This window comes from Leishmania major, chromosome 30 (genome assembly GCF_000002725.2).
Source record: "Leishmania major strain Friedlin complete genome, chromosome 30".
Classification (NCBI taxonomy): domain Eukaryota; phylum Euglenozoa; class Kinetoplastea; order Trypanosomatida; family Trypanosomatidae; genus Leishmania; species Leishmania major.
The window spans coordinates 101,891-118,396 of NC_007271.2; the positions used below are offsets into that span (position 1 = coordinate 101,891).

Here is a 16,506-nt window from a genome sequence, read left to right on the forward strand (position 1 = left end):
GAGGATCACGTATGGAAGGTGAGTCACGAAGTAACGTGGCTCCGCGTTGACTGCACGACTGCGTGCAGATAGCCCTTGTGGACAGTAGCGACAGCAGGCAAGAAAAGGTGCCTCACATGCGCAGCGCACCGCTAGGCGCTCTGCTGCACTTACACGGGCGGCGGGGCCATGCCCCCATCGTGTGCCCGTCGTGACGGCTTGCTCTGTCGCCCGCCTGATGCAAGCGGCTTCCGATTCGCGCTAGGTCGCGTCGACGCAGAGGCCGTACTTAGATGACTGAGTCGGCGCATTGCTGTACCGCCCATGTCCACGGCTGCGTCGCAGCACGCGATGGGGCCCGTGGCAGGCCGTATAGAGTGGTGCTTTACTCCCTGCCGCATGGCAGAGAATGGGCTCGCTGAAGCGAACACAACAGAATCCCCGATACACGTGCGCACCCCACAAACATACATCAGCAACAAGGCAGCCAAGCCACACCACTGATGCAGCGCATCAAGGATCACCGAGGGCATGCTGGTCAAGGGAAGCCGTCGGCTTCGGCGGCGGAGAGGCCCGCCACACGCGATGCTGCCGCAGGCGTCACAGTCAAATCACCGAAGAGCTCATCGAACTCGGCGTCGAGGTCCGCAGCGATTTGCGGTGCAGACGCTCCGCGCGCCGCCGTGGCTGCCGCTGGAGCAGCCGAGGACGTCGGGGGTGACACTGGCTCCAGTGACACCGCCGCCGCCGCCACGGCGGGTGACGATGCCGGTGCAGTCAAGTGCCGCCGTTCGGAAGCGGAGACAACGGCTGCCGAGGACGGCGCTGCAGGGGCTGAAGGCGCCACCTCGGCTGCCACGGGTGGCGACTCCAGCACCACCGTGCCGCGCAGCGGCCTAGCCGGGATGGACGTGATGAGGTCCAAATCCTCTTCGGCGCAGTCCTCGCCAAGCGAGAAAACCTGCTGCGGCTGCCGCGATGGTCGCACGGCGGTAGGATGAGCTATGGCGGTGGGAATGGCCGCTTGGCCACCCGTGGAACTTTTCGACGCAGCGGAGGGAGCGGTGGCAGAGGAGGGGGCTGAACCGCTGATGGCGGTCGTCGTCATCTGAGCTGCCGCGAGCTTGCCACTCACGGAGGACAGCGCTGTCAGGGCCTGCTCGCTGGTCTCACTGAGGCTCTCGCGGACACGCTTCATCATCCCCCAGCCCCACGAGCCGGCCGCCGCCACGCCCTCCTTCGCCTTCGTGCCCAGCTCCTGGGCCTTCTGCCGCACCTCAGCCCCTTCCACCTGCGCGAGGTAGCCTGACACCTCGTTGAGAGCGGCAGAGATTTTGTGCGCCGTTTTCGACGCCTGCTGGCCCCAGTCGATGCTGGAGACACCCCGCTTGCCCGTCGCGTTTTCGAGCGCCGCGGCAGCAGCGGGGCTCATGATAGCGTCAATGATGTGATTGCGGATCAGCGGAATCGTCGTCTTGAAGCCGCCTGGCACGATGCACACGAACGGGAACGCCTGTCGGTTGACGAGGTAAAGCGCCAAGACTTTGAGCAGGTTCACCTCCTCCACGATCGGCCGCCCGGTGCCAAAGAGGGCAAGGGGGTGCCCGCGGCAGGACTCGAGCCGCCGCAGCGCCTCCGCGAGGTCCTCGTGGTGGTAGCTCAGCACATCCCCTACGTGGACGGCCGTGGGCAGCCGCGCGTACTCGAAGCTCTCCCGTGAACGGCAGTCGGCAATTACGTACTCGTGTGAGGGGAGCGCGTCTCCGCCGCCCTGTGCCGCTGCGCCGCGCTTCGCAAACGCAGAGGCGATGTCGGACCGCTCCAGCGGTAGGCTTGGTGCCTTGGCGTAGTACTCCTGCAGCTCCTTCGACGTCTTGTTCAGCGCACCGGCATCCGGGTAGAAGCAGAAGGCCAGCATGCGCTGTGTTGACAGCGGTGTGACACGGTAGAGCAGATCGGCATTCTGCAGCAGGGACTTGCCGCCCCACACAGGTGTCGGGGCGGTTGCGCGGCCGTCCACCAGCTCAGGGTTGATCGCGTCTGCCTTGCACGCTGGTAGCGTGAACTTCATCTTGTCGAGGTGCTGCGTCAGCGCCTGCTTTGTGCTCAATAGCATGAGCGACCGACGGTGGGTGATGAGGTAGGCGTGTGCCACGTAGGGGACCATGGCGGGGTCGCCCAGGATGAACACCCAGTCCAGCACCTTCAGCGCTGTGTCGTAGTCCGACTGTAGAACCAGCAGACGCCGCGACCAGTCGAACAAGTACGTGCCTATATTCACCTGCTGCTGGTCCATGTGGGTGGCGAGTTGAGGGTCGTAGAACTGCAGCATCAGGCGCAGCAAAGACGTCGTCGCAGGCTCGTAGAGGTGAGAGGCCGCTGCCACAATGAAATCCTTCTGCAGCACACAAAGCATTCGATAGAGAGTGCGCAGCAGCATATTCTTGTCCGTAGAGCGGCTACCGGCCACCACGTACGTTACGCACAGGATGACCTCCATCATTGCCGGATTGAAGTAAAAGGTCGCATCGGCGCCCAGGCGGTAGAAGAGGCCGGCGAGCTCGTCGGTGGTGATGTGGAGGGTGGTGGGGAAGAGGGCGGCGGCCTGCTTGGCCATGTGCACGTGTGTCTCCAGTGCCTGTTTTGTGTACGTCGTCCAGTCCTCCTGTCCAGCTGCCCCGCCCGGCACCGCCGGGTCATCACCGTCCTCGAGAAGAAGCAGGCAGTACAGCTGGAACCGCTGCGGGCGAGTAAGCTCGGTGGAGAGCTGCGGAACGCGCATGCACATCTTCTGCAGGGAGCGCAGAGAGGTGCCGCCGCGCCTCGCAGCCTCATCGTTGTCGAGCACGCTCATCAGTGCCGCCAGAGCATTCTGCGTTTTGGCCTCTCCTGTTGAGTGAGGAGAGGGTGGCGACTCCGTCGCTGTCGCCTCGCTGGGTTCGGCAGCGGCCATCTTCGGATGCGATGCGCCCTCCGTGACAACTGCGCCTTCCGCCAGACCGGTCAGTGGCGGTGTGGCTGCAGCGATGGGGGCGGCCTCCACCCCTGGCGCGTGTGACGGCAGGTCCGTCGTGTGGTTGTTGCTCTCCATCGTCGCCCGCGCTGCGCCGGCGACACGGAAAACGAGAGAAAGAGAGAGACACGGTAAAATACAAAATCCCGAGAAGGGGGGCCAAAGGGAGCGGTCCTGGGCTACAGCGGCGGTCTTGCCGTGCGCGTGTGCTTGTGCTGGCACCTGCCAAAAGAGCAGCGTGCACGACAGGGGGAGGGGAGGGGAGGGGCAGAGGAGAGGAGAGGACGGTGGAAAGGCGCGCAGCAGCGCATCGAGTGCGAACTGCAGGGAAGGTGAGAGCCGTCGGCGAGAAGTGGGGGGCGGTGGGGCAGCGGGAGGGAGGCCGGCAACGCGCCACGTGTCTCTCTTGCCCGCCTCCTGCTGCAGCATTCGCCTGGCCTTCTGTGAGCGGCGACGCACAGCAGAGAGGAAAACGCTTGCCTGCAATACGCGTCCGGCCCATGCAGCGGTGCTGCGCGCCAGCACACAACCGCCAGCAGTCCCTCTCGCAGGCGAGTCGGCACCCAGCAGCCCCACACCGCAACCAACACACACCACTTCCCTTCCTGGTTTCGAGTTCTGCTTTTTCCACCGTCGGTGGTGTTGATGAACGCCCTGTGCTTCAACACAGTCAAACGCAATAAAAGACGGAAGGGAACGCGGAAAGCAGACGAGCCCACCAACATGCGCTCTGTTGTGTTTGCTTCAGTGAGCCCATTCTCTGCCATGCGGCAGGGCGTAAAGCACCACTCTATACGGCCTGCCACGGGCCCCATCGCGTGCTGCGACGCAGCCGTGGACATGGGCGGTACAGCAATGCGCCGACTCAGTCATCCAAGTACGGCCTCTGCGTCGAGCTCGACCCGACCTCCGCCTCGCAGGTCGCCTCGCAGCCGCCCCCACCCCGTCGAGCCGGTTGCCACGTGGTGCATCCCTCTCAGGGTGGCGCAGGGTCCCCACACCAGTAGCCATTTGCGAGGGCCGGGGGGAGTGAGATACACGTTCGAGTCACGCTGACACTCTGCACGCCACATGGATGGCACAAACCTGTGCACTGTTGCAGGTCGCCCCGACGCCACGCCATCCAGCACCTGAGCGCCGACATCAGTTGTGATACATCGCTCTGGCCTCCCCACGCCGCAGGCACCTGACCCTGTCACCGCCAGAGGCGGTTCGGCGTCTGGCAAATGCTAGGGTCTGCCTGGGTCACCCGCAGAGAGCGGGGCGCTGGCCCCTGGCGCCACGCGCTGAGGTGTCCCCCGGTCATCCAGGGGCACCGACGTAAGGCAGAGAGGAAAGCGATGAGAGACGCTCACACACGCGCACACATGCAGAGAGGCGGCGAGAGAAACGGGCAAGAAGGAGAAGGGAGCAGGTGAAGGGAGCTGAGCGAGCGTGAATAGGCCACAGACGCACGCAAGCAGACCGCACGTCCCTCGCTCTCTACTCCCTCTCTTCCTCTCTTCCTCTCTCCTGTGATGCTCCGCTACTGAATTTCTGCCAGCCAGTCATCATCGTCAGCCGTGTCGTCGAAGGCGATGGCGGGGTCGAAGCGGTCCTTCTGCAGGAAAGCCTTCGCGGCGGTATCGTCGGGCAGGGCGGCAGACTTGCACTCCTGTGCTGTGATGGGCCACACGTTGGCGCCGTCCTTCCTCTCCACCACGTATGGGACCCAGAAATCGGCGTCGCGGCTGCACTGCCGTGCAACCACCTCCAATTTGAGCAGGAAATCGTTGTAGTAGGCGGCGTCGTCCTGCGTCACGCAGAACTGGCGGAGGGCCATAATGCAGGCCATACACTTGCGGTAGATAGCGTCCTTTATGCTGCTGCGCAGGAGCTCCCAGATGACATCGCTGAGGTCGTCCTTCGCCTTGTTCAGCTGTGCCTCCGTCACTGCAGGGTGGTGCACAATCATGGAGAAACTACCCACTGGGTCAACGGACGTGATCGCGAAGGAAACACCGCCGCTGATGGTGTCGTGGGGAACGGTGGAGATGCTGTTCGCATCCGACGCGGTGTGGCTGCCGGCAGACGCTTCGTCCGCCTCCCCGCCGCACCTCGCGCCTCCAGCAATGGCAGGGGCGATTGTGGACGGGGCTCCATCAGATCCCTGTGCTGCTGGCGGCGGCGATCCGGCCTGAGGGCCTATCAGTGATGGCGTCATCGCCACGTCTTGGTACCATGGCTTTCCCTTCCGACCAGCGTCTCTGCTCCCTGACAGGAGCGCGTCCGCTTCATCTTCGTACGGGAACGCGGTTGCGCAAGACACAAGGGCGGACCGGTGCGCCGACACCACCTCATACACCTCGCTGCCCTCTGCGAAGAAGTCGGTGGAGGTGCCCCTCAACGTAGGCAGCAGTTGCGGTACCGCCGCTTCGGGCGAAGTCGCCTTCGTGTTGCCCTTCTCCGCCGAGACATTCATGGCGGACAGCTTGGCTCGCAGGGTGGCGTAGTATTGTTGCAGGACCGGGTTGAAGGTGTCGTGAGGCGCCAGCACCGAGTCATCCACAGAGAGGCCGTCGATCAGCTCGTCCATCAACTGCTCCTCGGCCGCACTAAACTGCAACTCAGGGTACTCGGAGAAGCGAAGGGCTCGCACGTCCTCGGCGAACGGGAGAGGAGCCAGCACCAAGTGGCGCTGCGCCGCAGATGACCCCGCCGTCCGTGCAAAGCACACGCACAACGACGGGGCAGCATCTGCCGTGCGCACGAGTCGCACCAGCATCGCCTTACGGCTGGATGCCATCGCGTCCACCAAGGCGTTGAAACCGCGCTGCCCGGCATGGTCGCCCGCCAGTGGCAGCAGCGCGCGTGTGCCGCCCATCAACAGGTACGGCTCCACCTCGGCCTCTCCAACAAACCCGATCGCCTCCAGCGCACGTGGACCCTTTACCCTCATTGCTTCTCGATCGGCCTCGCTGCATGAGATGCGGTCGACGCCCAAGAAGAACGCCTCCACCCGCTCCTCCTTCGCCAAGGCACAAGGCCGCTCCTCCACGCCGCCGAGGACGACGTACTCGATGGTCTGCGCCACGTCTACGCCGTCTTGGGTGCTCCGCCGCAGCGAGGGCAGCCGCTCTTCCTGCGTGAGAGTGAACAGCTGCGTGGCAAGCCGCACGTCACCCATGCGAAGCGCGACCTTGAGCACGGGCTGCTGGCGGATCCTTCGACAGCGCAGCAACGAGAGACTCGCCAGCGCCTCTGCGGGGCTGACGAGTGTGCTCGGCGGCCCCAGCTCGGTGCACAGCGCCGCGAGTATCCTCTCGTTTTGTGCCTTCCTATCGAGCGCAGCCCACGCACTCGGGACAACTGTGGTGGATTCGTTGAACTCCCCCTGTGAATCCGCGGGTGCTGGCAACGCCTGAAAATCGAACCCGATCACCACCAACGCCACCTGGTCGCGCTGCAAGATATCGATGAGGGAGAGCAGATCCTCCTTGTGCCGCACCTCGTGGCGGGCGTCGGTGAGGAAGTAAATGCAGCGGTTGTACTTCTTTTGGCTTGTGCGCGCTTGCAGCACCGCTACTGCCACCTGAAGGGCATCGATGAAGTCGTACGCCTCCGCGATAGATGGCCGCACAGTCTCGCCTTCAGGCAGCACAGCAACACCAGCGCGAGTAGCAGCAATGGGTGCGAGGGTCAGTGACGTTGCCGGTCCGAGCTCGGCAGCCACGGTGATGTGGTTGTACCGCGCCTGCACAGACTGCTCGTACAGAGCGCTGCGAGACTTCTCAGTGCCGGCAAGAATGACAGACACCTCGTCCGATGGCGCGTATATCATCTTGTCTGTGAGGATTCTGTCGCACAGGTTACACGCCTCCACCAGCGCCGCAGCACGGGGGAGGGTGATGTCCAGCACCAGCACAACGGCACCCTTGGACATGCGATGGCTAAAAGACGGTATATGCACCCAGTGCAGAGAAGCTAGCCTCTCGCTTTCTAAAGAGAGGGTTGAGGAGGAGAGACGGAGCAGGGGGTGTAGCCCGAGTTCCTTCGACTCACAGGCTTGCATACAGGGAGGTAGGGGACAACACGGCGGAGTGCATGAAGAGGTGCACCGCGAGTGCGTGATGCCCGGAGAAACAGCATGCAAAAGCTAATGCCGCCGATTCGAACACTGCGATCCGCGGGGAGAAAAGTGGCAGCAGCTCGTGTGCTCAGCGCGTACATTCCCACTCGTGCCGGTCCAGTGCACGGCGGTGGCGACGGCCGCACAAGATCGGGCACCCATACACAAACCTGTCCACAGATCGGAGAAAAGGTGATGTGGGGCTGACTCTGTTGTGTTTGCTTCAGTGAGCCCATTATCTGCCATGCGGCAGGGCGTACAGCACCACTCTATACGGCCTGCCACGGGCCCCATCGCGTGCTGCGACGCAGCCGTGGACATGGGCGGTACAGCAATGCGCCGACTCAGTCATCCAAGTACGGCCTCTGCGTCGAGCTCGACCCGACCTCCGCCTCGCAGGTCGCCTCGCAGCCGCCCCCACCCCGTCGAGCCGGTTGCCACGTGGTGCATCCCTCTCAGGGTGGCGCAGGGTCCCCACACCAGTAGCCATTTGCGAGGGCCGGGGGGAGTGAGATACACGTTCGAGTCACGCTGACACTCTGCACGCCACATGGATGGCACAAACCTGTGCACTGTTGCAGGTCGCCCCGACGCCACGCCATCCAGCACCTGAGCGCCGACATCAGTTGTGATACATCGCTCTGGCCTCCCCACGCCGCAGGCACCTGACCCTGTCACCGCCAGAGGCGGTTCGGCGTCTGGCAAATGCTAGGGTCTGCCTGGGTCACCCGCAGAGAGCGGGGCGCTGGCCCCTGGCGCCACGCGCTGAGGTGTCCCCCGGTCATCCAGGGGCAAGTTGATGTGTCGAAAAGTACGAGAAACAGAGATTTGGTCATCATGGCGCAGTGGATCCATGACAACCGCGCTCAGCAGTGGCTGGGACCAAGGGGAGGAAGGAGTGAGGCGGCAGCGGTCGCCCTTTTGTTCGTGAAGCACAAGATATAGAGGGAAAAAACACAAAAACCAAGACGGCGGCAGGCGCCAGAGACTCGGTGCTGCCGCGCCACTGAAAAGAGCAGCAGTGTGTGCAGATGGCGCTGATGCACCCCTATCTGCATGCAGGTTGCCTCGCAGAAGGACACGCGTAAGCTCGCGCACGAGTGAACGCCAGAAAGGTGCCGTAAATAAAGTGGCGTAGCAGGCAGCACACTCGAGACATGCGTTACAGCCCCTCACGTTTCCTTCGATAAAAAGGCGGATGGACTTGAATGGGCGCCAACGCCACAAGCCAGCGCATCAACGAGACCCCTCACCCATGCCAGCATCACTTTCCCTGATCAAGACCCATCAACTGCACAAAACAACGACGGCCATCACGGCGACGAAGAGAGCGCGCGGCACGAACAACGAAGACGAGCAGACACAACGAAAAGCTAAACGAAACTCGCACAACGGCGAAAATGAAAGATGAGGGAGGTCCAACATCGCCACCGCAACCGCCAACTTTTACCCAGCTGCGCACGAGCGCAGAGACACGGGTGCAGACAGCACACACAGAATAAAAGATCATAAGCGAAGACGATGGAACAGATTGAGAGAGTGATGGAGAGAGGGAGGGGGGAGAGAGAAGCATGAGTTCGTAGTCGCTGAGCGGGAGATAGCGAAATAGAGAAAAGGGTTGGGGATGCGGACGGCAGTGCTCAGCATTGAGCGCCACCACCACCACCACCACCACCAAAGAAGAAAAAGGGAGTTGTATGCATATATATATATATGTAATGAAGAAAGCGTGTGGCGGTGTCTCTTTCAACAAGTTGCGCGCACACTCACACTCAGACAAGCAAGCAACAACAGCAAAAAGCAGGAGAAAGAAAGGAGAGTGAGCGGTGGTGGTGGTGGTGGCGGTGTGCGTGTGCACGCAACGTCCGTGATGGGCACGAGAGCCAAACCTAGCGGAAGGGCATGCACACAGCACACATAGATATCTACGGAGCTTCAGCAAGCACGCACGGACAGGCGGAGCGAAAGAGAGAGAGAGAGACGCCGTCGTTAAAAAAAAAAGCATCCAGGCACTGATCGAGCAATCGAAAACAGAAGGGCACCAGACGGCAGGCAGCACATAAAGCGAGCCGGCGCTATGTGTGTGTGTGTGTGTGTGTGTGTGTGTGTGTGTGTGTGTATCATCGTCTGGCCACGTCACACGCACAGTCAGAGAGAGAGAGACATGCATACAAGCGAAGACGATGAGGGCAGACACGCACACACACACACACACATACATGTGCACGCAGCCACTCGTGCTCGAGGATGTAGTGAAGACAGGCAGAGGAAGAGAAGAAAGACGCAGGGATGGAGAGCAAAGCAACAAAAGTGTGTTATGGAGAGAGACGAGGGTGTGGCTGTGTGCGGGGGCGGCCCCGTCGAAGAGGAACACCGCACGCGAGGTCCGCCTTCACCGCCATCATCACGACATGAATCGCAAATGCTCTTGGTTGAAGCAACAATAACGGGCACACGCACACAGATATACTACTCTCTTACTCACTACTACGGGCGCCTTCTGATCTAGGGCGGCGCTTAAACACGGGAGTGCCGCCACAACGCAGACAAGAGAACCCACGCGCGTGCACATCAGCTCGTTAGCAAATGGGCGGGCGGAGCGGTTGAGCGAGGTGACATAGCAAAACGCGGCAGCTACACGAACAACAAAGAAGGTAGCCCAGCCGACACGTGAGCACTCTCGAGCAGAACAGCGGGACAGAATAGCGGCAATGACAGCGAAAGAGGGAGAAGCAAGGGACAGGTGCCGATAATGGCGACGGAGGAGACGACGTGAGGGGCCTGCGTGAAGAGGGAGGCAGAAAGACTACGGCGACCGAAACAGCGCCCCCTTCACTGCCTCCCCACCCCCTCCACCCCTTGTTCGGCTTTTCGACACACCGCCCTCTCGCTCTTCCGCTACGCTGGCCTAACCCCTCCCCTCCCTACTGCCCAGCCTATCGCACATAATGATGGTATTCGCACTTTGCCGCTGGTACGCAGCAGTAGGCCGGCATATACCAGTGTCCGCACAATTACGCTACCTTGCGCTGCGCAGCGTCACGTTCCTTCACGAGCTTGCGGATCGCATTGGCCGCCTTTGCCTGGTACACCATGAGTTCCATGCGCTCCGCCCGCAACGCGCGGATCTGCGCCTGAGCACTTTCAGCGTCGTTGAATTCTTCGTTTTCACGAGGATAGTTCGGGCTGCCCGGGCTCGCCGTGGCGTCGAAGCTGCCGACGGCGCTGAGGTAATCGGTGCCCTTAAGGGTCGCCAGCTCGGTGCACAGCTCCTCCTGTCGCTGCGTCGACTGCTCGCGCTCCATCTTGTAGCGCATGGCGAAGGAGCGCATCTTCTGTGCGAGCTGGAAGCACTTGCGCTTCTCCTCAGCCACCACAAGTGCGAGGCGCACCCGCTCGTCACTGATGACTTTCAGCCGTTCATCACGTTGCTGCACTAACTTCCGCAAATCCTGGTTGACCTTGGCCCAACCTCCGCTGACAACTTCACCATTGGCACCAGACACTCCACTGGATGGTGTCTCGTCAATCAACTTCAGTCGATCAGCCGGCACGTACTGGCGCAGCTGCTTGTTCTCGTTGCGCAGCATCGCGTTCTCATCGCTCAGCAACTTCATCTCCTCGTCGAGGGCGGAAATGCGTTCCTCGTAGACGCCACGCTCCTCTTCCAGTGCTTCCTCCAGCGTCTTGTCGTTTTTGTTGTCCAGTTCTGCCATGAGCTGCATGTACAGCGCCTTGTAATCCAGCACCTCGTGTCTCTTTGCATCCTGCTTGATTTGGCTGGCGCGCTGCCCAAACAAGATGGCGCTCAAGCTCTCCTCCGTGTTGTCGTCGGAGGGGCTGATGTTGACGATGATGGAGGTGTTGCCGTTACCCATCAGCGAGTACTGGAGAATGCGGGTTAGCTTCGACTCACGGAAGGGTGCGTGCTGGGCGTTATCGGTCAGCGCAGTCACCACCTTACCAAGGGTTAGAAGACTGCGGTTAATGTGCGTGGCCTCGTCGAGCGTCTTGCCCTCCGCATGTGTCTTGCTCACACGCTCGCTACCGGCAAGATCGCACAGCACCAGGCGGCCCTCCAGTGCAATCGTCGGGCCCTCCGCTTCAGTGCCGACGGTCACGGCAACGACCTTCTTCGCCTTGACGATGTTAAGCGTAAAGATGGTGTGGGAGCGCGAGCTTGTGCTGTTCATAGACGTGCTCGCCATCTCCTTCCGCGCCAGGCCCACTTGGAAGCAGGCCATGGTGCTCTTGTAGTCCTTTACCTCCCGCTCAATTGCCATCCCGGTGCTGTCGGACACCATCACAACGTCGCCACGGCCCTCCGAGCCCATCTGGATACGGACCTTACCCTTCGCATCATCCAGCAAGTCGGTGAGGATTTCGTTGTAGAGCTGCACGTAGCTGACGCTGCACGAATAGTCATTGGCCGTGTCGCTGGCGATCCTGTTCCAAATATCCCTCATGGACCGCTGCAACACACCCTCGTTATTCGGTTCATCGTTGCTTATCGTAAAGGTCTTACCAGAGCCGGTCTGGCCGTACACAAAGAGGACGCCGTGCTGGCCATCGAAGGCAGCGTCGACGGCACCCTTGGCGAAGGTCTCGTACACATCCTTCTGCGTCGCAGTTGGCCTGAAGACGCGGTTGAATAGGTACGTCTTTTCGAGTGCTTTCGTGCCGGACTTGCGGGCCACGGCGATGGCGCGGCTGTCGCTGTCATCGTAGCTGATGTTTTGGAAGGTGTGCCCTTTCTCATTCGGCACAGGTGGCCGCACGCGGCAGTACACCGCGATGTTCTTCGGCACCGACTTGCTGCTTGTCTGCGTGCGCGACATGCCGATTAAGGAAGACGACAAGCAAAGCGAGAGAGCGCAGGCACAGACACACGCGTCTGATACAACGGGGAGCGAAAGAGGGGGAGGGGGGAGGGGGCCTGGGTGAAAAACACAAGAGACAGCAACGAAAGAAGGACCCGAGAAGAGAGGATGGCGAGGTGGGGGTGTTGAGAGGCCGCTCAGCAAAGCGTTGGCGAGGGTGGAGGGTTGGGGTAGACACGTGAGTTGCGCGCACGCCTGGAATGACGAAGAGAAGCGATGTCTAACGTGTGTCAACTCTGTATGCTTCTTGGCGGTTAGTAGTCCACTTGGAGAATCAAGCGTCTGTGCAGCTTGTGCTACTATCTGCGCGTCACGGTAAACGGGGAGAAACTGTGGAGCTGAAAGTAGGCGCGATGAGTCAGCGAAGGAAAGTGAGCGAACGAGAGGGAAGGCGTTAAGAGGTGGCAGAGTCAAGCGAAGCAATGCAGAGAAAGAGATGTCTTGGCACATGCATAGACGTGGGCACGTGTGTCACTGCGTGAGACACACACACAGGGAGTGATGGAAACAGACGTGAACAGCTCAAACAGCCACCGCACGCACGGAACAGAGTTGCGTAGCGCGAGGGGAGGGAGAGATGCACACATGTGAGTGTGGGTGCGCGGATGATAGGTCACCATCGCAGCAGCAGTGCCAGCACGCACGCACAGACTCGCACAGGCACAAACCGCCTCCGCAAAGCATGGGCAACGAGGCGCTTAAATGGATATCTATGCCCAGGTGATTTCTTCTCTGTATACGTGCTTCTGCGCCTACATAGACGAGCTCCCGGCGACGACTATCAAGCGCATGCGGGGCACGTAAGCGCAGACACGCGCGTGCGTTCAGCACACCGATTCACATGGGGGGGGGGGGGTCTCTGTCGGGCCCTTCCTCCTGCCGCGAAGGCCCCCCCCGTCTCTGCGTCTCACCCACACGCTTTCCGGTGCGGCTCTGCAGAGCGTCCGTCTCGCCTGTGGGCCACCCACCCACCCACCCACACCTTCATGTGTGTGTGTGTGTGTGTGTGTGTGTGATGGCAAATAGACAAGAGGGCGATGGCAGGAGACTCGGCAAAGGGAAGTGCGCAGCGCGAGGTGAGAGGCAGGGGCAGTGGAGAAACTGCACGAAGCGAACAACTGCATCAGATATGAAACAGAGATACCAAGAACAGGACAGTACCAACGGGAGCACCGAACAAGCTCGAGCGATGCCCATGTACATCGGTGGGTGTGGGCCATTGGCGAGGGAGGGAGGCAACTGAAGGGGCACACATATCCTGCTTTTGCGTTAGGCACGCGAAGAAACTCAGTAAGGGCGGGGGCGGAGCGGATGAAACCGTTCGAGTGCAAGAGCGCAGATGGCGGGAAGAGGAGGAAGAGGAAGGACAAGGCGAAACGCGGTGCTCCGCTCGACACCCTTTTTCGCCGCCCACACCCTCCCGTCGCCTTTTGCCTTCTGCCAAACCCTCGACGCATGCGCGCACCCCCCCCCTCCCCCGCCAAGATCCGTCATCCCTCCGTCAGTGTGTCTGCACCTTCGACGCCCGCGCGCGCCGTCTAATCCGCCTTGACGCTCGCGAACAAGATACAGATGAACACCAGGGACGCCAGGAAGCCGACGGCGCCAAACATAAGAGCCACCGTCACGCAAGCCAGCCCCATGTACCCAAAGAACAGGACCATCCCGAGAAAGCCCTTCACAACGGAGATGAGCCAGTAGTACAAGACGCAGTACAGCATCAGCCACACCCCGTACGACGCCGACACGAAGAAGGAGCGCCACCACCAGTGGTAGTTGAGGAGGCTCAGCTGGTGATAGGTGGAGAAGATAGACACCTGCGCCACAATGACCAGCACCAGCACAAAGGCTGCAAGTAGGAAGGAGAACATGCGGTACGCAACGCCGAGCCACACACTGCTGAAGATGGACTGCAACTCCACATAGGACGCCGCCAGTGGCACGATGCCGAGAGCCACGTAGGAGAGCACGCCTTTCATGTACCACGGCTGTGGTGGGATCGTGCGCGGTATGGCGTTGATCTTTGCCGGAATCGAAAGGTTGGAGCTGAAGCCGGCGACAGCGCCGCCAAAGCAAAGTGGCACCGAGACACACAGCCACAGCGCCAGCAGGTAGAGGAGAGATGTGAAGGGCAGCGTGCTCGCCGCGTGGGAGCCGAGGTGTATCAAGTTGAGCGTGAGGTAGACCCCGAAAAGAAACCCCGGCAGCGCGACGGACGTCAGAAAGATTGCCTGCCACGAGCGCCGCCGCAAGAGCTTAATGAGAGCCGCCGTCACGAGCCCATTGACGCTGGAGAAGAACACGAAGAGCATCACAAGCAGGGATGCCAGCATACCGCGCGAGTCGTGCGCGAGCATGCCAGCCACGGCAACGAGCAGCGAGGCGAACACCATGCACATGATCTGCATGCCATTGCCAACGAGCACGGAGAGGAAGACAGCACCGCGTGGCGGCCGGAACACATCCCCGTGCACAAGCTTCCATCCGCTGTCCTCGCGATCGCCCAGCAAGTCTTCCTCGTTGTAGGATGAGATGTCGCGCCGCACAGACCGCACGAGGATGTACCACAGGAGCACCGATTGCAGCAGCACCAATGAGAAGACGTTCACGATGGAGTACCAGTGCGCCTTCGACTCGCGCGAATTGTCGTCGAGATAGTTGTCCCAGCGCGTCTTCCACGGCGTCGTCGACACCACCCACTCAACGGAGTAGCTGAAGCGAATGCTCTCCATGTGCGTGATCTGAGGCTTGAGCATGGCGGGGAAGGTGCAGGTGCCGTCCCCACCGAGCTCGCCGGTGTGAAACACGCTTCGGGGCTGCACCTCGAACTGCACAATCCGCACCGTTCGCGAATCCGTCGAGGTGATTGGGTAGTAGGAGACAATTAAGTGAACGTGGTTGTACACCTCTATAAACCCCGTTGTCGTGGCCCTGGAGAAGTTGCCAAGTGGAAAGCCGGTGCGGATGCGACGGTACGCGCCATCGACCGACGGCGCCTCCAGAGCCGGGAGTCCATCCAACACTAGGTGTGCCCGGTAGCGGCCCAAGATGCGCTTCTCGTACTGTTCCCTCTCGGCCGTGCTCAAACGCGCTGAGCAGACGAGGACACACTTCATGTCCGTCAGTACCTTCAGCCGAATGCCAGAGTCCTCCAGCGTGTCACCCATCAGCACCTGACCAATACTGCGACGAGATGGCTGCAGTGTGCTTTGGCTCAGTGACACCGCGCACGGAAAAACGCTGCTCCAACGAAGCGGCACGATTTTCGCGCGAGATGTGACGGACTTCGCCAGAACGTGCACGGTCTCCCCCTGCGAGTATGCTAAGCCGAGGTCGTGCATCAAGGGAAAGCTGAAGCCGTAGGTGATGGACGAAGCCCAGCAAAGCACAATGACCACCATGCACAGCGCCGCCCGCAGTGTGGCCGTCGCGGCTGGCAAGCAAGTAGGCCCTTCACGACGACCCATGGCGCTCCTCTTTCTCTGAGCCTCACTATGAGCGTGTAGGTTCGCCACAGCACTGGTGCGACAGTGGCGGGGTGGGGTAGACCGGCGAGACCTATGTCGAAAGGGGAATACCAAGAACTCCTCGTGCGTGTGTGTGTGTGTGTGTGTGTGTGTAGGGGGGAGGGGGCGTTGAACGGTACAGGGAGGCGTTGGCGACGACGTCGCAAGTGCGTTCGGGCGCGGCGTGGGCAGCACACAGAGGTGATCAGTAAGGACACGGAGGGAGAAGCAACGTTTGGAAAGAGGGTATCCGCGAAGGAAGCGAGAGGCATGCAGAGAGCGAAAGACAGGGACGGCGGGGAGTACCTCCCGTCCCTCCGCATCACTCCAGGGCCGCTCACTGAAGGTTCGGGCACCGGCAAGTTACCAAAAGGGAGGGGGTTGCTTGTGAGAAAACTGCGAGTGCGTCTGCAAGCGCCTGTGTAACGATTGCTGTTGCTGCGTTGGAGTACATGGGCGTGCACATTTTTTTCGTGTCCTCCCTTCCTTCAGCTGCGCCCATCTATCTCCCTCTCTGCCCCAGCCGATCATCCCTGTGTCATCCACTGCCCCTCGTGAAGAGACGCGCGTGCGCACAGCTGCAAGCGTACGTAGATTGCGTGAGGGAGACACGAAGGACAGAGAGAGTGGGGGAGAGGAGAGGCGAGGCGGCAGAAGGAACAAGTCGGCGAACAGCAAAGTACATGTGCTCGTCGGATAGGGGACACATTAGGGCGTGCGGCATTGCAGTAGAACTGCCAGAAAACAAACCCGGACCACCGAAGAGAGGGAGAGAGAGGTACCCACGGAGCGGGGCGGCACATAAGTATAAAACCGCACATGAAGTCGACACGTACACGGGTGCAGAGAATAGGGTCAATGGCAGAAGGGCGAGCGAGCAAGCAAGCGGGAAGAGTGTAGCGAGGGGTGAGGGGAGGAAGGGAGGTTGGAAAGGGATTGCGACGGCATCGATAACGACAGCAGGCGAGAGTAGTGATAACCTCCCAAGAGAGCAAAGCCCCCGTTTGCTTGCAAGCGAGC

At 61.0% G+C, this 16,506-nt stretch overlaps 4 protein-coding genes across 4 annotated transcripts; all 4 read right to left on the reverse strand.

Annotated features, from left to right (window-relative positions):
- Window positions 1–517: 517 nt before the first annotated feature.
- On the reverse strand, window positions 518–2,833 carry LMJF_30_0330 (conserved hypothetical protein; the record flags this gene model as incomplete). Its single annotated transcript, XM_001684570.1, has 1 exon — window positions 518–2,833. One exon carries the CDS (start codon window positions 2,831–2,833, stop codon window positions 518–520), a length of 2,316 nt encoding a protein of 771 aa, XP_001684622.1.
- A 1,684-nt stretch (window positions 2,834–4,517) lies between these two features.
- Window positions 4,518–6,914, reverse strand: LMJF_30_0340 (putative KU80 protein; the record flags this gene model as incomplete). Its single annotated transcript, XM_001684571.1, has 1 exon — window positions 4,518–6,914. One exon carries the CDS (start codon window positions 6,912–6,914, stop codon window positions 4,518–4,520), a length of 2,397 nt encoding a protein of 798 aa, XP_001684623.1.
- Window positions 6,915–10,114: 3,200 nt separating this feature from the next.
- On the reverse strand, window positions 10,115–11,938 carry LMJF_30_0350 (putative kinesin; the record flags this gene model as incomplete). The annotated part of the gene is made up of 1 exon (XM_001684572.1): window positions 10,115–11,938. The coding sequence occupies one exon, from the start codon at window positions 11,936–11,938 to the stop codon at window positions 10,115–10,117; it is 1,824 nt and encodes a 607-aa protein (XP_001684624.1).
- A 1,580-nt stretch (window positions 11,939–13,518) lies between these two features.
- LMJF_30_0360 (putative endosomal integral membrane protein) lies at window positions 13,519–15,381 on the reverse strand (the record flags this gene model as incomplete). The annotated part of the gene is made up of 1 exon (XM_001684573.1): window positions 13,519–15,381. The coding sequence occupies one exon, from the start codon at window positions 15,379–15,381 to the stop codon at window positions 13,519–13,521; it is 1,863 nt and encodes a 620-aa protein (XP_001684625.1).
- Window positions 15,382–16,506: the final 1,125 nt, after the last annotated feature.